This window comes from Halichoerus grypus, chromosome 14 (genome assembly GCF_964656455.1).
Source record: "Halichoerus grypus chromosome 14, mHalGry1.hap1.1, whole genome shotgun sequence".
NCBI lineage: Eukaryota > Metazoa > Chordata > Mammalia > Carnivora > Phocidae > Halichoerus > Halichoerus grypus.
The window spans coordinates 61,979,901-62,003,065 of record NC_135725.1 but is presented as its reverse complement, the minus strand read 5'-3'; the positions used below and the strand labels follow the sequence as shown (position 1 = coordinate 62,003,065).

The 23,165-nt window shown below is 53.9% G+C and overlaps 2 protein-coding genes across 4 annotated transcripts in view; both read left to right on the top strand.

Moving 5' to 3' along the window:
- The window catches only part of TBC1D2 (TBC1 domain family member 2), a 50,483-nt gene extending 34,183 nt beyond the window's left edge, over positions 1–16,300 (top strand). For all 3 annotated transcript variants that reach the window (XM_036074159.2, XM_036074162.2, XM_036074163.2), the window contains 7 exons: positions 2,477–2,587; positions 5,832–6,019; positions 7,116–7,592; positions 11,695–11,815; positions 13,844–14,029; positions 14,946–15,067; positions 15,750–16,300. In XM_036074159.2, the coding sequence (XP_035930052.1) occupies positions 2,477–2,587; positions 5,832–6,019; positions 7,116–7,592; positions 11,695–11,815; positions 13,844–14,029; positions 14,946–15,067; positions 15,750–15,957 (1,413 nt within the window). In that variant the 3' untranslated portion in view covers positions 15,958–16,300. The remainder of the gene's footprint in view (positions 1–2,476; positions 2,588–5,831; positions 6,020–7,115; positions 7,593–11,694; positions 11,816–13,843; positions 14,030–14,945; positions 15,068–15,749) is intronic.
- A 4,935-nt stretch (positions 16,301–21,235) lies between these two features.
- CORO2A (coronin 2A) overlaps positions 21,236–23,165 on the top strand; it is a 52,236-nt gene continuing 50,306 nt past the window's right edge. Inside the window, exon 1 of the mRNA XM_036074166.2 lies at positions 21,236–21,406. The gene's annotated coding sequence lies outside the window, so the exon portion shown is untranslated. The remainder of the gene's footprint in view (positions 21,407–23,165) is intronic.

Genomic DNA, 23,165 nt, shown 5'->3' with positions numbered 1-23,165 from the left:
GGCAGCAGGGCCCCAGGGCCCGCTCCCTGACCACTAGGCAGCACCAGCGTCTCTGCTGTGGTGTTACAGTACTCGAGGGTCAGAGGGGTCAGACAGGCCTGCGTGCAGCCAGCCAGACTGCCGAGCACAACCGCTGAAGTGTGGGACTAGACATTTGGCGTCCAGGTGGATGCCAGCGCGGGGCAGAGCTTGGGGAGGATCTCGGCTGTAAGTGCAGTGGTTGGACATGGCTTTTGAATCAGACACATCTGGGCTCGGTCACCCCCGGTCTCGTAGAGCTGTGTGACCTCAGACAACGTACTTGTCCTTTCAGAGCCTCGGAGACCACATCTGAGTTCCTTTCAGGGCTGCCGGGGAGATGGAATGGGATGATGTGCTCAGCGCAGGGCAGGGGCACAGGGTGATGGTGTAGGGGGCCCGCACAGTTTCTGTGTTCACAAATCTGTGAATCTCCAGACACCCAAACGGAAGACTATCACGGGCAGGGGGAGGGGGCCTGGAAAATCCTGATGCCCACAGGAGGTGGGTCCTCGTGCGGCAAACATGAGGGTTCACACCAGGCTCACCACCCCTCCACCTAAAGGTAAGAAAATGGGGGCTGCAGAGAGAAAGCAGGCAGATGCTTGTGCAGAAGAGCGGCTGGTACGCCCTGGCAGCATTTCTGAGAAAAGGGAGCCCAGAGTTTGACCTAAGGGAGACATGGCGGGAGAGTAGGAGGAAGTCCAGGCTGGGGAGTTGGAACTACCTGGGTCCAGGCCGGGTGGAGAGAGCAGAGAGCGAGCTCAGCCTGAGGACACGAAGCCTGGCAGTCCGGGCACAGTGATGGATCAGAAGCAGGGGTGGCCAGGGCGGGAGACACCTCGGACAGCCCCAGTGGGGTGGTGAGAGGCCATGTGTTGAAGCCAGCCGGGGGCTTTTATTTCTAGCTAAGGAACCCTGGGAGCATGTGGCCCTCCCACTGGGTCAACCATCTAGGCAGAAGGCAGCAGACCCTGGGTGTGAATTGGAGCTTCTGGGCTGGGAAGGATCTTGGCCAGGATGCAGGCCCACCCCGGGAGGGTCAAGACAGCCTGTGAGCTGTGTACACGTGACCCATCCCTGATGATGAGGTGCCACAGTCATCACAGGTGTGATGCTCTTAATTTCCAGATAAATCAGGGCTATCCAAGGTCACGCCTGCAATAGTGTCTCTCTCATGCACTTACAGCCCAGTACATTTCTTGAGTGGGAGCAAAAGGGGTTGAGTTTCAGCTAGTGAATGTCCTGGAATTGCTAGGTATAGCTGTGAACGTGCATTGTCCATTGCTTCTGGAATGTCCATCCCAGCGCAATGAAGGTTGAGGGCCAGTGCTGGGGTTGCTCCTTTCTGAGGCTCAAGCAGAAGCTTGAGCCTCCCCAGTGCTTGGCCAGCTTCTCCTCAAATGCCCCAGCAGCAGGATTTCACTCCGTCCACTGGAGAGCTTGCAAAAGGAAAACTCTAGGTGCAGAGATGCGCATCACAGCATTATTCATAATCAAAAACCAACCGAAAACACTCAGGGCTCAAATACAAAATAACAGGGAAAGGATTATAACTAAGGTATAGTAAATTCACCCAACAGAATAGTCATCAGACATTAAAAATGATCACTGGGAAGCTTATGTAACATAGAGTACAGTTGACCCTTGAACAACACGGGTTTGAACTGCACGGATCCACTTACAGGCAGATTTTTTCTGATAAATATGGTATAGTACTGTTAATGTATTTTCTCTTTATGATTTTCTTAGTATTTTCTTTTCTCTAGCTTACTTTATTGTAAGAATACAGTATATACTACACATAGCATATGAAATGTGTGCTAATTGGCTCTTTGTTCTCAGGAAGGCTTCGGTCAACAGTAGGTGATTAGCATTTAAATTTGGGGGGATAGTCAAAAGTCATATACAGATTTTCCACTGTGCAGCGGGGGTGGGGTTCAGCACCCCTAACCCCAGTGTTGTTGAAGGGCCATTGTATTTACAAGGTGACGTTAAGTAAAAAATTTTCCACCCAAAATTGTTCGGTATGATTGCAAATATGTGAAAACATATGTTTATTTTTAAAACAAACACTACTTGGATGTTTGTTTGTTTTGGTCTCTATACTTAGTGTTATGACACATGTTACCTCAGGTCATCTCCCAGCTGCCCAGTGGAGTAGTATTTGTCCCTTTTACAGATGAGAAAACAGAGGGTCAGAGTTGTTCAGTGAAACCTCCCAGCCAGGAAGTCAGAACCACAACTTGAACTCCAGGCTTGACGCCCTCTCTACTGTATCATGCTGGGATCAAGATTAGTGAAGGGGCTGTCGGTAATACTACTTCTTCTAGACTTTCTCTTCTGTTGTCATTATTAGAGACTTCTAAAGGAAGGAAGTGTTGGCAGCTCATTTGAGGGTGAGGATGAGGGAGATGTTTATGGTGCAACTCATCAAATGCTTTGCTCTCTTCTCCAGGATGACATGGAAGCATATCGGACCCAGAACCGCTTCCTCAACTCCGAGATCCACCAGGTCACAAAGATCTGGAGAAGGGTGGCTGAAAAGGAAAGGGCCCTCCTGATGAAGGTAAGAGGCAGAGTCCATCTCCATGCCCAGCCACCCTTCGGGCCCTCACCTTTTTGCCCCATATCACTCTGTCCTTATCACCTGCTCTACCTCTGGACTGTGCCCTTTACGAGCTGCCTTTCCAGCCTCAGGCATCTGTGCTCTGATTGCTGCTTCTGATCACAGAAATGCAGAGGAGGAGGCAGGCAGTCATCTCTGCACCTCCCCTACCGGCTAGAGTAACTTCCAGAGGATTCAAAGGGCTGCCACTCTTCCCCTCCCCCTTTCATTTCTCTTTTTTTCCCTCCTGTTTGGGAGCCAGATATTAAAGACTAGACATTCCAAAACAGCTTCATATATGGGGAAATTAGAAAGTGTCCGTGCACATCCAGGGAAAGACTCAGAAAAGACTTGAGAGCTTAAGTTTACATCTTAGGCTACCCTTGGCACAGAGACAGCCTATAACAATCAAAAAACAAAAACAAATTTTTCTCAAATTGGGAGAATCTGATTTCTAGTGTTCAGATGTCCAGTTTTCAACAAAAAAATCTCAGGGGATACAAAGATACATGAAAGTGCGGTCCATTTGAAGGAAAAACATAAATCAATAGAAGACTGCCCCTGAAAAAGATGTGGTACTGGGTAATACTAGACAAAGACTTTAAAACAGTTGTCTTAAAGATGCTCAAAGAACTAAAGGAAGATGTGGAGAGTCAAGAAAGCAATGTATGAACAAAATTGAAATATCAAAGAGTTACAAAACCTAGAAAGAAACCCCCCCCCCAAAAAAATTCTGGAGCTGAAAAGTACAATAACTGAAATGAAAGATTCACCAGAGGGATTCAAAGGCAGATTCAAGCAGGCAGAAGGAATCAGTGGACTTGAAGATAGGACAGTGGAAATTATTCAGTCTGAGAAACAGAAAGAAAGAAGCTTGAAGAAAAGTGAACAGAGCCTAAGTGATCTGTGAGACCCCATTAAGCAGACCAACATACCCATTATAGTATGGTTGTCCCAGAAGGAGAAGAGAGAGAGAAAGGGGCAGAGAGAATATGAGAAGAAATAAAGGCCGAAAACGTCCCAAATTTGATGAAGACATAAATAAAAACAACCAAGAAGCTCAACAAACTTGGAGTAAGATGAACTTGAAGAACTAGAAAAAGAAGAACTAAACCCAAAGCTAGCTGATGGAAGGAAACAATAAAGATCAGAGCAGAAATCAATGAAATAGATAACAGAAAAATAATAGAAAATCAATGAAACCAAAGTTGATTTTTTGAAAAGATGATCAAAACTGACAAACCTTGAGCTAGGTGGACTAAGGAAAAAAAGAGAGAGGACTCAAAATCAGAAATGAAAGGGGCACATTACTACTGATTCTGCAGAATAAAAAGGATTATAAGAGCACTATGAACAGGGGCACCTGGGTGGCTCAGTCAGTTAAGCGTCTGCCTTCAGCTCAGGTCCCGATCCCAGGGTCTTGGGATCGAGCCCCGTGTCAGGCTCCCTGCTTAGTGAGAGCCTGCTTCTCCCTCTCCCTCTGCCTGCTGCTCTGCCTACCTGTGCTCTCTCTCTCTCTCTGTCAAATAAATAAATAAAATATATTTTTTTAAAAAAAGAGTACTATGAGCAATTGTATACCAACAAATTGGATCACCAGATGAAATGGATAAATCCCTAGAAACACAAAGCCTGCCAAGACTAAATCATGAAGAAATAAAAATCTGAATAAACCTATAACTAGTAAGGAGACTGAATTAGCAATCAGAAATCTCTCAACAAAGAAACGCCCTGGACCTGAAGGCTTTACTGGTGAATTCAACTGAACATTTAAAGAAGAACTAACAAGAGGCCTTCTCAGACTTTTCAAGGAGGGTGCATGCAGACTAGTGAGGGAGTCAAACACAATCAAGCTGCAGTTGGGCACACAGGATTCTTTGGGGCCCAAAGAGAGGAAGAAAGTCAGGGAGGGCTTCCTAGTGGGGGTACCTTCTTCAGCTGAGTTGTAAAAGTGAGTTAGTGTTATCCAGGCAAACAGAGTAGAGAAAGGCCTTCCAAGAAAAGAGATAGCATGGTCAAGACCTGTGGACCAAGAGGTGGGGGAAGGTGGGGAGGGAGATGTGAGGCTGGAGGGGAGGAACTTCGGGACATTCTCTGAGGAAACTGGGAGTTGTAGAAGGGTTTTGAGTGGCGAGGCCCTCAATCAGACTTATGTTTTGAGAAAGCTGGGGGCTCGGTGGGCTTGTGGAGGTGGACCGGGGAGCACAGAGACTTGGGAGTCTGTAGCAGAAATGCCTGAGAGTACTGGGAGGGGACTCGGGAAGGTGGCAGAGGGACGTAGATGTGGGAGCCAGCTGGAGGGGGAGGAGAGCAGGCTCACCCGATGGCCTGGAGTTGGTGCTTAGCCAATGTTTGGAGGGTGCAGCATAATGGCAGCCTTGGCCAGGGGGCTTGCACTCTTCCACCCCAGGATGAGACAGGAGCCAGGCTGGCCCGGAGGGCATAGCGATTCGCTGAGGCTGATTCTTTCTGTCCAGCTTCCACAGAAGGGAAGTGGGCCCAGGAAAATTACCAGACTTGCTCAGCACACCTGGCTTATGGAAAGAGAAATACAGAAGTTCAAGACAGGGGCAGGGAGTACACAGGAAGGACACCGGTGGGAGAGAGGCGGTATGTCGAAGGAATGGAAAGAGCCGATATTGCAGAGGCAGAAGGCACAGGGGCAGTGGCCAGAGCTATGTGGCCATCTCCTGGGCACTGCTCAGTGTTACCACCTACAGAGAACTGCTCTAGGCCAGGTGCCCTGGGAGGGCCTTTACACACATCTGCTCATCTAATCCCCACCAGAATCCTGGGGCAGACTCTCTATTATTTCCATTGTTTAGATGAAGAAGCTAAGGCACAGAGAGGCTAAGTAACTTGCCGTAGGTCCCCCAGCCAACAGTGGCTGAAGCAGGATGGGACTTGCAGTCCCCAGCAAGAACGTGCACTGCCCGTGCCCACCTCTCCCCTCTTTCTTCTGAATCCGGCTGCAGCCCTGGGCCTGGCTTTCTTGCCTGGCTCTCTTGCCTGGAGCCTCTTCTACTTTGCTATAAACCCTTGGGTTCAGGGCCCATCTCCTTTCCCTTAGATGACGGGCTGGGGGTGGGAAGGGGATGGGAGATGAGGCTGGAGAAGGACTTTGCTGCCTATAGCTATTCAGGCCTGGGGGGGGGGGCGGCAAACCCAAGCAGGTGGCCTGACAGCCCCACCCCTCCCTCCACAGTGTGCCTACCTCCAAGCCAAGAACTGCCAGGTGGAGAGCAAGTACTTGGCCGGGCTGCGGAGGCTACAGGAGGCCTCGGGGGGTGAGGCCACTGAGTGCTCAGAGCTGCTGAAGCAGCTCATCCAGGAGGCGCTGCAGTGGGAAGCCGGGGAGGCCTCAGCCAATGGCGTGGAGCTGAGCCCCATCAGGTGAGCCCAACAGCCAGTGAGGGTGGGTCTTGGTCTGCATGACCTGAAGGTCCCCAGCCGCCCTGGTGCTGGCTCCTGCTGACCGCGTACAAGCACTGCACATCCCTTACTTTCTCGTATCTTCAAACGAGCATGTGCTTGGGATGAGCCCCATATTACAGTTGAGGTGATGCAGGCTCAGAGGAGGCCGCCCCTTGCCCAAGGCCACACAGCGTATTCATGCAGCTGACCTGGGTCTGCCTCCAGAGCTCCATTTTTTTCACTTCCCCAGGCTGCCTCCCCAAGGTGTTTGTCAGAGGGGGGGAGGAGGGGAGAAAGCCAGCTGCCTTCCCTGAGCCAAGTCCTTGCTGAGCACAGTGAACATGGGCAGTTAAATATAACAGAAGGGGCTGTGGCTTGGGTCCAAAGGCCCCTGGAGGCTGGGTGGCCAAGGGGAAGGAGCCCAGGCTTTGGAGCCAGACTGGGCTCTCTCACTATGTGACCTTGGACAAGTTACTTTACCTTTCTGGGCCACATATTCAGCCTCCGTCAGATGTGGGCTAAGATCCCTGCTTTGCAGGATCAGTAGGACTAAATGAGACAGCACATGCAGAGCACACAGTAAGGGCAAATAACTGTGGAATCAGTAAAAGGCCATCTGGACTGGACCCCTGGTTCTCCCACCTTGCTTGTCATTGGTGCTGCCTGCTCCCCATGCAGCCTTGGGCTTACTGTCTGCCCAGGTGGGATTCTGTATTGGCAGTGCCGAGTGCTTGAGCCTAAGGCTTCATGGAATAATAAGAGGGTCCTTTATATTTGCACTGAACGCACTTACTATGCACTTACGAGGCACCAGGCACTGTCTAGGCCCCCAGCATTTTACAACAGAGGAGGTCAATGGGTCTTCATGAGGCAGAGCAGGAATTCTTCTACCCATTGTGAAGAAGAGCAAACTGCGGTTCAGAGAACTGACGTGACCTGCCCAAAGCTGCATGACTAACCCACAGTGAAGCCCAGGCAGGAACCTTGCCTGGGGTCCCCCCTCCCCCTCCCTGCCCTGCCCCTTATCCAGGGAAGGGCTCTGCAACATGCTGCTAACATAGGCTTTTGCTGGCAGTGAGTATGATGAGTATGGCTTCCTGACGGTGCCCAACTTCGAGATGGAAGACCTGAAGCTGCTGGCCAAGATCCAGGCACTAGAGGTGCACTCCCACCACCTGCTGGCCCATGAGGCCGTGGAGCGGCCGCTGCGGGAGCGCTGGGCTGCCCTGGGTGATCTTGCACCCTCGGTCGAGCTCAAGCAGCTGCTGCGGGCAGGTGTGCCCCGAGAGCACCGGCCGCGTGTCTGGAGGTGGCTGATCCACCTCCGCGTCCGGCATCTGCAGAGCCCCGGCCACTACCAGGAGCTGCTGAACCGGGGCCAGGTCCGCGAGCATCCTGCCGCCCGCCAGATTGAGCTGGACCTGAACCGTACCTTCCCCAACAACAAGCACTTCACCTGTCCCACCTCCAGCTTCCCCGACAAGCTACGCCGGGTGCTGCTGGCCTTTTCCTGGCAGAACCCCACCATCGGCTACTGCCAGGGCCTGAACAGGTAAGCATCAGAGCCCTAGTGAGGGCACAAGGTTCTTTAGAGCCTCCCGAGAACCTAGAGAGGTGAGTCCAGGAGGCTTGATTCCCACCATACAGATGGGGACAACATGGACATGTTCAAGATGGGGACAGGACAGGTTCAAGATGGGGGGGACCTCCTCATGCTATGTTCTCTCTTTTGACTTGTGCTCAGTACCACTCATACAGAGACCCTGGTGAATGGCCCCCTGGAATTTCGTAGTGCACACCTCAGCTCACATATTGCAGAACTGCCTGGGTCAAGGATCATTTACTTTAAACAAAACCCATTCAAGGGAGCCCAAGAAAAAGAGAATTGGTAAATGCCACAACAGAGGTTCATAAAAGCCAGGAAACGAAAATAGAGGACAAGACCATGGTCATTAGAAACCAAGGCATCTCCTCTCTCCAGCAGGGCCACAGCACTACACAACCCCAGGGGTGCCATGGGGTCAAGTCCCTGAGGCTGGGCAGCACCACGGTCCTGCTCTGCAGCCCCCTGTGGGGCCGCACCATCTCTGGCCTCTCTCGTTCTACATGTCTGCTTCCTTTTCTCCGCAGACCAGCCTCTGTCCGTCATTCCTTGGACATTTAGGGCCCTCGAGGCTGTCAGAATGGAGACCTCAGTCCCTGAGTCTGGAACCTTTTCGGCAAATCTTCCCACTTGTTGACACCCTCATGTCCCAGGCAGAAATTCCCAAAGGAAGGAATGTGATTGGCCCAGCCTGGATTCATTTCTGCTTCTGGTCTAATAGCAGGACGGAGGGGACTGGGGGTGGGGGTGAGATGGGGTGACCTGCTAGGGCTACCCCCTCCACTACCTCAGGACTCTCATGGATGCCCCCCAGCTATCTCGATAGAGGTTACATAATTTCAGATATTCCCCAAAGCAAGTTTTGACTCACTTAAATTTAAATACACATATACTCAAGCAAAATTTACATAAGACATTCTGCTCTCTCCCCCCAGTAGGCGGTGTGTGACATTTATTTAACACAGAATAAGCATTCAGGGAGTCCTTACTCAAATTTGAATGATTCCTAAGGGTAGAGATTTTTGATACTGACTTCCAGCCTAAATTGGGCGAAACTGAGCATATATACCTGTTCAGTTACTGGAAATTCAGAGTTAAACTACAGCACAGCTAATATAAGGGGGGACAAGGGGAAATCCTGTAGCGGGAAGGGTCTTGAGATAAACCTCCGAGAAGGAAAGAAGCTTCTCCCTGTGTGGAAAAAGGCAGCACAAAGGCTGTGGAGGGATATGTAGGAAAAACGGACGGAGAGGGGGGGTGACACCCAGGAGTATTTCTTTAACTCTTTCTCTGAATGCTTTTTTCTTTCTTTCTTTCTTTCTTTTTTTTTTTTTTTACTGATAATTGATGTTTAGGCAAATATTCATATTATTGCTTAAATTCGAAAGTTACTTACAATGGGAAGAGCCCCTTCACATGTGGAGAGTGGGGCCCTTCAGCCCCACCCTGCGGGCCCCTTTCACTTTCTGAGCGCCGCCATCTAGTGGCAGCCGGTAGAACTGCGTACATGGTGTCAAGACAGACCCTGCTTCCGTGCAACAAATCAGCCTGTTTAGAGGGTGACAGATATCATAGTAATGATACAGTGCTAATTTAGGGCAAAAACTTTAAAGCGAATTCTCTTTAAAATATAAGTGGAGTGCATTAGGAGTAGCTGTTTCTTTCCCATATCACCACGCTACCTCCTTTGCAGACCCACTTGAGCCTGAATGCCTTAGGTTGGAGGCTGGCTGCAGCCCGGAGCAGGTGGTAAGCCCTAGTTGGTACCAGCAGACTCTCACTACTGACCTTGCAATGTGTGCAGAAATCTACGCTGGTGCCGGCAGCCAGCTCCTGGACCGAGCACATCCTGAGGCTCCAGCGGGACAGGGTAGGGTCGAGAGAACACCAGGCTGGACTTTGGGAGCCCTGGGTTCTATCTCCACTCTGCCACCAACTGAACGTGTGACCCTGAGCAAGTGACTTCTGCTTTCCAGGACTCGGTCTTCCTATCTGCAATAAGTTTATCTAGACCAGGGTTGACAAGTAGGAAGCACCTGCCTGGAGCCTTGTCTTGTGAGTTTCTGAGGCAGCCTCCAGAGTCAGTGGGAAAGAGCACAATGATTAATTAGTTATGTCTGCCCTGGACATAGACAAAGGGAATGTTGTCATGATTCACTAGTTATGTCTGCCCTGGCATAGGCAAAAGAGAGTGGTGGCCAGTGTTTCACACATTTGCTATCCCTGAACTAAATGACCTCCGAAGACCCCCTTCCCCAGCTTTGAGAGGGGAGAGCTTCCTATTTCCCAAGAGACCTGTGACTCTTCCTTTCATCCACTCAGCTCAGACTCAGGAGAGTTTGTACAAATATTTTAGAGTGGAAAGAAATTCCTTCCCAATCTACTGGGGAGAGAAAAGGGGTTTCTTTTTTCTTCTTTAAACAGTGTGAACCTCAGAAGAGGTTGGAGATCATGAATCTAGTCTAGTAAGAGCCCAGAGAAGGATAAATAGCTGGACAATGAAATGTGTTCTTTAAGCCCATCAAGAGTGTGAGGCTTCACAATACTATAAGGTGGCATCTCCGTAAGGGTGTTCAGTGGGTGCACTGTACAAAAGGGGCTCCATAACTCCACTGGACAACCTTGGGTTAGAGTCACTGCAGAATTTCTGCACAGGCTTTTAGTAAGTAAATTCTGCAGTCACTGTTTTGTCACTGCAGAATTTCTCAGAGGCTTTTAGTAAGATGTTGTGTATCATCAGCCTCTAAAAGGGGGCTAGAGGGGCACCAGGGTGGCTCAGTCATTAGGTGTCTGCCTTCGGCTCAGGTCATGGTCCCAGGGTCCTGGGATTGAGCCCCGCATTGGGCTCCCTGCTCCGCGGGAAGCCTTCTTCTCCCTCTCCCACTCCCCCTGCTTGTGTTCCCTCCCTCGCTGTGTCTCTCTCTGTCAAATAAATAAATAAAATCTTTAAAAAAAAATAAAAGGGGGCTAGAGTATGTAGCATTTCCCAAACATTTTTGTATTTGGGACCTTGTGTTCACCTAGCATCTTTAGAGACCACTGCATTTTGGGAAATGTATTCCTGGATTGACAGTGGGTGAGACCTGCCAGGAAAGATAGGAGAAGTAGAAAAAACAATACTTCTTCTAGGCCGACATCCCTACTCAACACTGTGGGTTTTTTCCTTTCTTACCATGATCTCATTAGAGCCTCGCGATAACTTTGGGGGGAGTTCAGGAAGCAAAGGGGAGAAAGAATTCTGTGTAGTGAGCACCTGCCGTATGCCAGATAGTTAGCAAGGCACTGTGGGTCTGCCTTCTCGCTTAAAATGCCACACAGCCCTGGGAGGTGGGGATTGTTAATCCCACTTCACAGATGATGAAAGTAAGGCTCAGAGAGGTTAGTACACTTATCAAGGTCTCAAAGCCTGTGGATATTAAGATGAGGATAGCTAACATTCATTAAACACTCACTACATGTCAGGTACTGTGCTGGGCATTTATCCTGTGTTAACTTCATTCATCCTCATAATAGTCCTGTGATTATTATGAGGAGGTTGAGCCACAGAGAAGTTTAGGAACTTGCCTAGGATCATCCAGCCAGGAAGCAGCAGATCCAGAATTCATACCTGGGCAACAGACCCCCAGAGCCCTTCCCTAGAGACTCAGTTCTCCCCATTGCTCAGAAATCTCCTTTGTAGGGAGCCTGGGTGGCTCAGTCGGTTAAGCGACTGCTTTCGGCTCAGGTCATGATCCCAGGGTCCTGGGATCGAGTCCCACATCGGGCTCCCGGCTCTGCGGGGAGCCTGCTTCTCCCTCTCCCACTCCCCCTGCTGTGTTCCCTCTCTCGCTGTGTCTCTCTCTGTCAAATAAATAAATAAAATCTTTAAAAAAAAAAAAAAAAGAAATCTCCTTTGTAGTCCTCCCCCAAAGCATGTTCATCTCACCCCAGGTGCCGGAACACTAGCCTGGTTTTAGGGAGTAGGGTTGGGAGCCAGGGATCTACCTCTGCCACCCTCTGCCCGGCTGCAGCTTCTACACCTCACCCCAGGCCTCCTTTCCTCCCATTCCAGACTGGCGGCCATCGCTCTGCTGGTCCTGGAGGAGGAGGAGAGCGCCTTCTGGTGTCTGGTGGCCATTGTGGAGACCATCATGCCGGCTGATTACTACAGCAAGACACTGACGTCATCCCAGGTGAGCAGGGCAGGGACGGACGGGACGTAGGGGCCGTGCAGGGTGGTGCCCCTTGAGTGGTTCCTTCAAGCCAATGAATCTCAGAAGAATCAGGAAGCTCTCAGGCCTCCATTTCTCCCTCTGTACAAGGGGCCAGTAACCTCTCCCTGGGACTCCTGGGAAGTTCTGGTGAGCTGATGGCCTTTAGAGTTGTGGGGGCCCTGCCCCTGGGGTAGATTGTTGTTATTCCAGTGGTGACACTATGTCATGAGAAATGGTTGGGGGGGGGGGGGTTGTTTGTTTGGTTGGTTGGTTTTGGTTTGTTCTTTTCAGAAACGGTTTCTTGGGGAGGGAAGGAGAAGAAAATCTAGAATCTCTTGCTTTTTGCCAGTAAAGAATTTCAAAACAGAGGTCAGGTGGGTGGAAGTGGGACTCAGGGTGGGAGGTGGGGACGAGTCTTCGCACAAGCTGGTCACGGCCTCCGGAGAAGCACAGCTGCCTGCACCCTCACCGCCTCGCCCCCCCCGCTCTGAGCCCCGGCCAGCCCTAGAGTCAGGCGCAGCTAGTCCAGAGCCCACCTCTCCCCCAGCCAGCTGCCTGGCCTTGCGGCATCCCCTCTCTGAACCTCTGGCTTGTCTGCTTTGGGATGGGAGTACTTCTTCTTGGGCTTGATGACAGATGTACACGCAAAACCATTTCTGACCTCCCATCTCCTCTCTTGCTTCACCCCTCATCTGGCTCCTGGTGCATCCGCGCTGTCTGCTTTATGCAGAGAGGCCATCTGGAGGGGACTTTCTCACTTCCCACCCCAAACCTACCAAGTCATTTCCTGCCCACCCACTCTGTTCCTCTCCTTTCCTATCATGCCCAACACGAGAGAGATTGCCCAACACTGATGCCTCCTGTGGGACACCCACCTGGGCGGGGAGGTCAGCAGACAAGTGGGTGTCCCATGTGAAGGAGGGAGGTCAGGGCCGGAGATCAAGACTGAGGAGTTGTCAGGGAATAGGTGATGAGTCAGGAAGGGCGGCCCAACCTCACAGTGGCTCAAGGGGCGGCTCATTTTTCCCAGAGAATGACAAAGCTGAAGTCCCCTTAAGCTCTCTGCTCTGCCATCCCTCACATATTGCTGTCAGCCCCCTGCTCATGGTCACAGGACAGCCAATGTGGCCGTGGTCGAGGCTGAAAGAAGCAGAGGGTGCAAGGCAGGGGCTGGCTCTGCCTCCCACAGCTCTCCCGCCCAGCAGGTGCTGCTTACACCTTATTGGTCAGAACTGTGTCACATGGCACCCCCTCGCTGCAAGGCAGGCTGGGCAATGTTCCATATTTTATTGTCATGCTTTAACATCTCCGAAACTGAGGTGTGCTGTAAAACCAGTGTATTGTTGTGGGGTTGTTGGAGGTTTTTTTCCTCATTTTTAATATAGAAAATTTTGAATGTACAAAAAATAGAGAAAATAGTATATGAACCTCCAGGTATGTATCACCTAGTTTGAATTATCAACACAGGCACCCAACTGCTATTTCATCTCTATCCCACCCACTCCTCCTGCTTTGGTGATCTTGAAATAAATCCCAGACATCACGTCAGTAAATCTGTGAATCCTTCAGCAGGTTCGATGACATCTTAGGCTCAGTGAGTTACCCTCAGTCTTGAGCTGGATGCACTGAGCATCTTTTATGTCAGGTCCAAAGTGGATATAGAGAAGTGGCCATGGTGTCGGCTGATACAAGTTGAACTCCTGCTTGGCTTCGGGTTCAGGAGGGCAAATGGGCCAAAACACCACTGGCTAAGAACTTAGCCTACAGAGGCCTCCACACCAGAGCCCAGTGCTCCAGCCCAGAAGACTGCTGGCCTGTGCTGTCTCCCGGCCATGGGAGGCTTTGGCTCCTCCAGGCACTCCGTGCTCCCTGGGGCCAGGGGTGGGGGGGGTTGGGAGTTGACTCCAGGACTGTGTGTGGACGGGCTGGGTGGGAAGGGCAGGCAGGGAGGGAGGCAGCCCCTTCTCTAGGGTGGCGGCTAACAAGCCCTCTCTCCCTGGCTCCCAGGTGGACCAGCGGGTGCTCCAGGACCTCCTCTTGGAGAAGCTGCCCAGGTTGATGGCTCACCTGGGGCAGCACCGTGTGGATCTCTCCTTCATCACCTTCAACTGGTTCCTCGTGGTCTTTGCAGACAGTCTCATCAGCAACATCCTTCTCCGGGTCTGGGACGCCTTCCTCTATGAGGGTACCAAGGTAGGGCACCATCAGGGGTGAGCAGGACAGTCCTGAGCAAGGCCCTGCAGCCCTCTGGGTCTTGCTTCTGCCCCTGGAGCATGGGAAGACAGTGCTCCCCTGTCAGGGCTTTGAGGACCTCTCATGGGAGCATGGCTTTGTAAACTAAAGTGCTTTGCACATGTGAGGAGAAGGGGTGGTTCTGCCTCTGAAGATGTGTCTTAAAGTTGGGGGATTTCCTTTCCCTAGGGAAGAGGCATGACCGTGATCCAGGAAGCCCATCCCTATTCCCTCCACTGCCCATCCAGTCACCTGGGCCCCTGCTTCTCTTCCTCCTGTTTGGACTGAGCCCCATATTGGGAGGCTGGCACATGGGTGTGTGGTCCCCCTTTGCCCCTGGCCTTTCTAGGAGACCCTGGGCAGACCTCCCTGTGCCCTCCACCCCAGGTTCCCCATGGTGGTTGCTAACGTACCACGGTTTGCAGAGCACCTTCGGATCTGTTATTCCGTTTGATTCCTACTGATGCCTCATGTAAACAGTATTACCCCCATTGGGTCTAACACGGTAGCACCTCACCCAGGGCCCCGGGACAAGTGAGGACAGAGCCAGGACTCAGGCCCCATGCCCGGGTTCCACACTGTGCTCCCTCCCCGTGGGGTTACCCTGTCTGCCTCTGCCCCTCGGCCTCCCCACACTCAAGCTGTCAACCTCTGCAGCCTGTCCTGGGGGCAGCAGGGAGTCCAACACCAAACCTGCCGAAGGAGTCACAGATTTCCTGACGTGTTGTCTGGGATTTATCTCAGGATCACCAAAGCAGGAGGAGTGGGTGGGATAGAGGTGGAACAGCAGTTGGGTGCCTGTGGGGGTTTTCCTCCCCCTGGGGATTACCTGCCCTGGCCCCCCGTGCCCCAGCTGAGCCCCCACTTTGCCCCCCAGGTGGTATTCCGCTACGCCTTGGCCATTTTCAAGTACAACGAGGAGGCGATCCTGAGGCTGCAGGACGGCCTGGAGATCTACCAGTACCTGCGCTTCTTCACCAAGACCATTTGCAGCGGCCAGTGAGACCACTTCTGCCCCCGCCCTGCCTGGCCAGCACTCCCGCCGCCCACACATGCCCCGGACACATAGCAGGGGATAGGCGGGTGTTTGCTGAGTGGAGATTTGTTAGTGATGCTGATCCTCCATTACAGCTTAGGAATCTTTAGGGACATTCCACTGCCCCAGTGGTCTCTCTGCCCCTTACCGTGGTATTCAAGGCCCCTGTGTAATTTTGTTTCTTTCCCACCTTTTCCTGCCCTAACACCCATGCCCTGTCGTCCTGCCAAGTAATTATTTGAGTTCCTAGCTCAACACCAACCTCTGGGATTTTGGCCTTGCAGTTTCTTCTACTTAGAATGCCTCCCTGTCACCTCCACCACTGCCATCTTTGCCTGGCCAACCCTACTCATTCTTCAAAACTCCGCTCACATGTCACCTCTTCCAAGAAGCCTTCCATGATAAACCTTTCCTTACGGAGTTAGAGCTCCCATAGCCCTAAGCTTCTTCCTGCCTCAGTATACATCACTTTGGGTGGAAGTTGTCTTCTCATTCACTGTTTCCTTCCTGGAAGGTGAGCTGCCCATGGGCAGGGGCCAGGGCCTCAGCCACATGGACAGAATGAATGGCAGGGTGCCCCGGAAGGCCCAGTGAATGTAGACCCAGTGGGGCCCTGGCTTTGGGCTAACTGTGCTCTCCCCCCAGGAAGCTGATGAACATCGCCTTCAACGACATGAACCCCTTCCGTATGAAGCAGCTGCGGCAGCTGCGGACGGCCCACCGGGAGCGGCTGCAGGCTGAGCTGCACGAGCTGGAGCAGCTGAAGGCCGAGTACCTGGAGACTCGGAACTCCCAAGGCCCAGCGGTGCCAGAGGGTTGCACCAGTGAGGACGAGGGGGAGGGGGATGCCTGACTTGGCCACCTGCCCTCCCCAAAGCCCTTTCTCCCCTTTGGCTGTCAGGCCCCCGGGAGGATGGCCGTGGAACAGTGGTCCAGCCAGTGAGCCACAGCACCGCATGTCGCTGGGCAAGTCCCTTCCCCTCTCTGGGCCTCAGTCTCCCCATCAGAACATTGTCTGCTGTGAAGCCCTTGTTTGGGACTCATAAGCACATACCCAGGGATGCTACCCCTTTCTCACTTCTCCCACAGAGCACTTTAGCACACAGACAAGCAAGAATGCTGGCTTATTGGGTAACCTGAACATTCTTTAAGTTTTATCTGTATAAAACAATGTAAATATTGGAAATAGTTGACAAGCTTTGGAACTTGAATGATTCCCAGTAACCAGCTCCTACTGGGTGGGCCCAGGGCTCCAGGGTGTCCCATCACTGGGGCCTTCCCAGCCTGGGACATCCCTGGGTTCTGCTTCTGTGGGCGTCTCTGCAGGGCCCGCCGCCCTCCTGGTTTCCTGAGGAGCGAGGGCCCTGTGCATTTGGGGTGTGTTTTCCTGGGCCACAGCACCTCTCCAGCGCTGGTTCTGCTTCCGTCCCAGGCCCAGCTCCCATCTACTGAGGCCTGTTTCCTGAGCCTTGCACCTATGCCCGCCTTTCCATTCACAGCCCGTTTGGGGGAAGGGGTTCCAAGGAAAAGCCCTGCCCACACCAAGAGAGCCCTGGGTCAGGTGCCCGACACCTGATCTCGCTCTGCCAGCCTCACGGGCCCAGGCAAGAAGAGTCCCCTCCTCTCTGAAAAATGGGTGGCTGGAGGGTGAGGAAAAGGTGGTGAGAGGGACAAAGCTACAGCCTGTCGCCAAGTCAAGGCCGGCTCTTCTGGCACCCACTGTGTGCAGGAGCTCAGTTTCAGTTCTTCTGGGCTCTTCTGGGCCCTTCCTCAGCAGTCAGAGCCGCCCGCCCCCGCTCCCCCCAACGCAGGGGGTCAAGGCTGTGTAAGTGATTTTGGTCACTCATTTCTCAGCGAGCTCTTGACTGTCGGTATAGGCTCACACTGGGTAGTCTTTGGTAGGCAGGACTACGGGTGCAGGATTCAGGTACGGAGACTTCCCGCTCTGATCTGAGGTTCCTGTCCAGGGCTGGGAAGGAAGCCACACCTCTCACTGGGGACTGGCCTGCTCGCCCACGAGTGTGAACTTTGAGGGGTTGGCACCCTAGGCACCCAGTTCCCCAACACTGTGCCCCCTACACAGCTCTGGGGAAGAGACGTGCAGAGTTCTTTCCTCCCATGTGACAGGGGCTGCTGGCTGGCCCCAGGGCCCCGGGTCTGCCGTGAGCACCCCACATAGGGTCTTGACGACCTTCCTCATTTTTGCCAAACTTACATCTGCTGAGATCCTTTCACCACTAAATGGCATCTGTGAGGCGTGATAGTGGCCTGCGGGGGTCCTAGCTGCACCCCCAACAGGCTGGGTGCTGCACCCCTAAGGGCATCATTGAGGAGACAAGGGGGCCAGCCTCCTGGAGCTCCCAGGAGGGCTAAAGGACAGGACGCTGGTGCCTGGCACAAAGTGAAGCACCACCACTGGCCGGGAGTGGCCTTTTTATGGAGAAAAGTCACCCAGAGGGCTTCAAAAAGGCCCAAGGCTCCAGGACAGATGACGGAGCTGGACCTTCAGCTCCAGCCTTGAAATTCAAATTCCCTCCTCAGCAAAAAATAAACAATCCCAGATCAGACAGAGGCTGTCAAGATACATGACACCCCCCTCTCCCTTCTTCCCTTCCTATCTCTCCCCTGCTTCCTCTCCTCGTCCTGCTTCTTTCCTCTCCTTCCTCCCTCTCCTCCTTCCCTCATCCTTCCCCTCCTCCTCCTGCCCGTTCTCCTCACCCTTCTTCCTTTCTCCCTCTTCCCTCTTCCTCATCTCCCCTCCCCACCCCCAGGCTGAGAAGAAGCTCTGCCCACAGCTCCGTGCCTCCACCTTGCCCCTCCTGGACTAGGGGACGGGGTGGTGCTTTGCCGTTGACCCAGCACCGTAACCTCTGGTTTGTACCTGGCTGCACCACAGAATCACCTAAGCGGCTTTTAAAGAATATCGGTGCTGTGTGCCACACAGAGCCTGTTGTGGGGCATGGGCATTCTGATACACCAGGAGGGTTGGAGACCACAGGACTGACCCTGGTCCGGCTTCCTCCAGCCCTGAAATGAAATGCTGGAGCTGGAGCCAGGAATGAGAATGGCCTGTCCTAGAGCACTGCTCACTCCAGGCCGCGCTCAATTTAGAAACAAGAAGATGAAGCCTCAGAGAGGTTAACTAACTTGCCCAAAGCCACACAGCCGCTGAGTGGTTAAGCCATGCTTAAGCCTTAGAGATGCTAACGATAAGACCAGGGAGGGTTCATTCCAGCTCACCTCAACTTCTCTGGAGCCTAAAACACCGAAGGATCCAGGGGAAAGAACAAGCCTGGCCTATAGCTTCCTGAGTGATGTAGGGCCCCATGGGAGAGCTCCCGGCAAAGGAAAATAGAAGAACCATCCACCTGACAGGGAGGCTGTAACAGGGACTGATGGAAGTGGGGGTGTCACACCTCAAGAAGGTCTGTAGCTGCTGCTGCCTCCCCTCCCTCCCCCTTCTTCCCCAAGGGCGTTGGGGGCCCACCCCTGGTGTCAGATTCCTGGCCCTGCACCACAGCTGTTGCCCCCCATCCCTAGGGGATGCTGCCTTCTAGGGCTGGAGGATCTGATCCCTCACAGCCCCACCCTCCTACCCCAGGGGATAGGACCTCTCAGCTCAAAGCGTCTCTCTCTCTCACACACACTGGGCCCCCAGCAAGCTGCCATCCTTGCTGCACTGGATAGGGGAGGGGACAGGAGTTGCCCAGGGAACCTCCCTGGGGCAATATCCCCAAGAATAAAGGGACTCCTCAAAGGAGGAGGAAGGACCTGGAGGGAAGACTCCCCATCTCCGCCCCAAAGTGGGAGGTGCACACTGACTTCTACAGAATGCCTGTACTTGGCTAACATCCCCCACGCTCAGAACCTCACCCCCCAGGCACTGCTGTTCCCTCATTCTTAGTTCAGTCTCCCAGCGCACAGCCATATTGCCCAGAAAGCTCCATGTTGGGCAGGTAGATGAAGAATTTGCCACCCTTTCTCGCACACATTCTAGGCCTGCACAAGGCATTGGCCCACACGTGGCAGATTAAACAAAGCTGGCCATGTTGACACATAGGGAAGGAAGGGGATGGTGGTTTCCTGGCCTGTCCCAATCAACCAAGACCCAATATAAGATGCTGGCAGATGGGCCCAACTTTGAGGCCACACCGATTTTGTGGTTTTCTAACTAGGGACCCCTGGGCAGGTCATCCCTGCTCTGGCCTCAGAATGTGTGCAATTCATAGAATGGTTAGGGCAGGGTGGACCGGTATTAGGAGAAGAGATTAGGGTCCTTGTTCTAATCTCAAAAGGACCTTCCTCAAAAGGACCAGGATTAGGGGGAGAGATTAGGGTCCTTGTTCTAATTCCCCCCCCCCCACACACACACAGGTGTACAGGCATGCACATATGCAGCATCCCCAGAAAGGGTCCTGGATTGTGTCTACTGCAGAGGCCTCCAGTGACCTCCCAATAGTCCATATGCCCATGGCCCCCAGAGGTCCCTGCCAAACCGGTCTTTCCCCAACACAGTCCCAGCCACCCACCACCATGGTGCAGGGGGGCAAAGATGCAGACACAAGGCTGAGAAGGCACATCCTCGGGGCATGTAGGAAGGCTTCCTGGGGAGGTGATGAACCTGGAAGGAAGGACACCTTGGTTTAGAAAGACGGAGATGCTGTAGGAAGAGACTTCCTGGCAGAGCAGAGCATGTGCACAAAGGCACAGAGGTGTGAGTGTGTGGGGGTTGGGGGGACACACCCGAGATACTGGCCCAAGCCCTAGGTGAATTAGGGCATTCAGATGCCTTAGCCTTGGAAAGGTGGTGGTGTCCACCCCCAGGAGTAATTAAAAATAAAGGCAATATTGAGCCATAAGTATAAGGAACTCCCGCAACATTCTGATTTCTCCATATGCTTTTCTGAAACATCAAATATCCAACTCATGTTGATATCTGAAGCTCAAATTCAGTCTGAGCAGTGTGTGTGTGGGGGTGGTGGTGGTGGTGAAGGGGGCTTTGAAGGCCACACACAGTGGGGATGGGGAGTGGGGAGGGGACTCTGGGTGGGGAGTGGCCCAGTGAACAGTGAATGAGTTGCAGGCTTTGGCCCTGGCTATTCTTTCCAAGGAGATACTCAAGAGCCCCCACTTACTTAGCCACTCTAAGTCTCAATCTTCTAACCTGTAAAATGGGGGTAATAATAGCAGCTAAATAAAAGGGCCACTAGAATTAAATGAAATAATATATGTAAAGTACATAGTATGCTCTGTTATTCACTCAAAATTGAGCTGGCTAGTGTTCTAGGTGCTCTGAGATACACAACTGAACAAAACAAAGAGCTCTTCTCAAGAGGGGTGGTGTGGTGAAGTGGCTCCGAGCTTGGGCTTGGGAGCCGTGCTGCTTGGGGTTGATGACTAGCTGTGTGATCTTAAGCGAGGTGCTTAAACTGTCTGTGCCTCAGCTTTCTTATTTGTAAAATAGGTAATAGTGTAACCTCACAGGCTTGTGTGACGGTAAAGTGAGGTAATGCATTTAAGGTGCCTAGAACAGTGCCTGGCTCACTAAGTGTGAGGCGGTAGTTTTATTAAAAGGAGGGGCCTCCGCATCTCCTCCCATTGCCTAGTGTGCTCAGGACCCCAGAGCCGGCGAGACCGGGCGGCAGCGCCCCCTCCTGGCTGCCGAGAGAACGGAGTCCTCCCGTTACTGAGCCGCCCTCCCTGCTCTTTTCCTCCCCGCCGACTAGAAGCCTCAAGAATTTCTCTACCAGCCGGGTTTACCAGGCGCCACCCCCGTGGTGGGCTCTGCGCGCGCACTTTGCCGGGCCGGTAAATTAAGTCGTCTCCTCTAATTCTCAAACAGCTCTCGGACGCAGAAACAGTTACTGTTTCCATTTCGCCAAGGGGGAAACGGAGGCTCGGGAGGTCGAGTTCCTTGCCCCGCGGCACGCAGCGAGGGAGCGGCGGGTCCGCCTGGCCCCAGCCTCCGCTCGGTCGCCGGGCAGCCCGCCCCAATCACTGCGGCGTGTGCGCGCCGGTGTGCGCGCCTGTTCTGTGCGCGTGCGCGCGCCCGGAGACGGGTCCCGGGGGCCAGGAGCGCGGTCGGGAGGGTGGGGAAGGAGGGGTGCCCCTCGGACCCGGGGCGCGCGGGCGGGGCTCGTGCCCGGCCCCAGCCCCAGCCCCGCCCATCGGCCCCGCCCTCCCGGCTGCGGGGCGGGGAGGAGGCGGCGGCGCTGCGCGCGGGCACTCGGCTGGCGGTGAGGAGCGCGGAGCCGGAGCCAGACGCCGCGGCCGCCACCGCCACCTGCGCGGTCGTCATCAAGGTAGGGCGGCCCGGCGCCGTCAGCCGTGCCTTCCCGGTGCGCGCGCGGTGTGCGCGCTGCGCCTCCCGGCTGCAGCGCCCTGGGAGGGATGCTGGGCTCGGCGCGCCGCGGGGGACCCGGCGGGGCGCGGGGGGACGAAGCTTCCGGCACCCCCGCGTGACCTTACAAAGCACCGCCCCTCTCCAGGCCTCAGTTTCCCCATTGGGATAGCGGGCGCAATGGTGGCCCCTTCCGCTCCGCGCTGTTGGGGGAGGCCGCGCTGAGGTCCAGGCTCCCGACGGCTCGGGGCTGGGATCGGCACTGTCTGCACCGCCGACCCCTCCTGCCCGCAGGGAGGGCCGCTCACGCTGGGTGTGGCGAGCCGGTCCCGACAGGGCCCCCCTGGTGGCCTGGGTGTCCCCGCGGGACCCGTCTGGACCCTCCGCCTCCTGACTGGGTGACGGGCAGGGCCTCAGCTTCCAGGTACGGGAAACAGGAGGGGGCGACAGCCCGAGGTCCCCATCGAGCCCGCCTGGGCATGCAGGGTGGGGCCGTCGGAGCTGGCCAGCCAAGTCAGCCTTGCCAGGGGAGCCCTGAGTTGGGGGTGATGGGACCATCAGCTGCAGACTGGCCTGGACCAGACCCATGAACCCACCAGGGTTTAGAGAATGGTATGGAACGTCCTCTTCCCCGTCCCTGCCCCGCCAGGAATGATAGGGCTGGATCAGGTTCGTGTGTGTAGACCTCCAAGGGGGGACAGTGCCAAGAGAGCTGTGTCTGGGTGGGGTTGGGTCTGGGACAGAGCACGTGTCTGAGGGACTGTGGCTCCAGGCTCACAGGGTAAAACAAAACAAAACAAAACAAAAGACCTCTGGCATCTGGCCCAGTGGCTCTGTAAAATCCCCTCTGGAAGGTCTTGCTGCCCCCATTACACACCTCTTATGATGGGGATCTTATTAACTCTAAACAGTTGGAAGCTGCTGGTCCTGCTCTGGGCACACAGACATCTTCCTCCTCTTCCTCCACCGTGGGGCAATCATCTGGTCCCTTCAGTCTGCTCACTTCCAGGCCCAGCAGCCCCAGGCCCAGCACTTCTTCTCCTGCCAGAGCCAAAGGGAGCGAAGGGCAGAGGCTGGAGCTGAGGTGTCTGCCCCAGGGCAAGCAGCAGTGGGCCCGGGGCTGGTTCAGAACCTACCGGCATCAGGGCTGGAATGTGGGCTCTGCACTTCCCGCACCTGTGGGGCGCCTTTGGGTTAGCAGCGCCTTAGAGGTCTGGGGGGAGGGGAGGAGCCAGAGGAGCCCCTCTCCAGGCCCTTCGTCCTGCCTCCAGTGCCTCTTCCTCCTCCTCTTCTGTTGCCTGCCCTGATGGAGGAAGTAGTTTCTGAGAACCACGTCTGGGCCTTCTGGTCACTCTTGTCCACTTCATGACCTGCCCTCACCCAAGAGCTTTCTTACTGCCTGGGCCGGTGGTGAGCTCTGTGTCATCAGAGGGATGTGAACAGAGGCTGGATGAGCACTTGGCTGGGGGTGAACTACCTTTGACTGCAAGTCTGGGATTCTCGGTCTGACTAACAGTGTGACCATGACCGTGCCCTCTGGTTATGGTGGAGCCTCACAGAACCTGGAGCTAGACCACAAATGAGTACTGTTACCCCCTCGTAAAAGCAGCCCAAGTATATGTGCTGTCCCTCGAACGGAGCTCCAACACACACGCTTAAGTGCTACCTAAGTCTCTTGTCATCTCTACATATGTATAATCTGGGCTCTGTTTTCCTGCTCA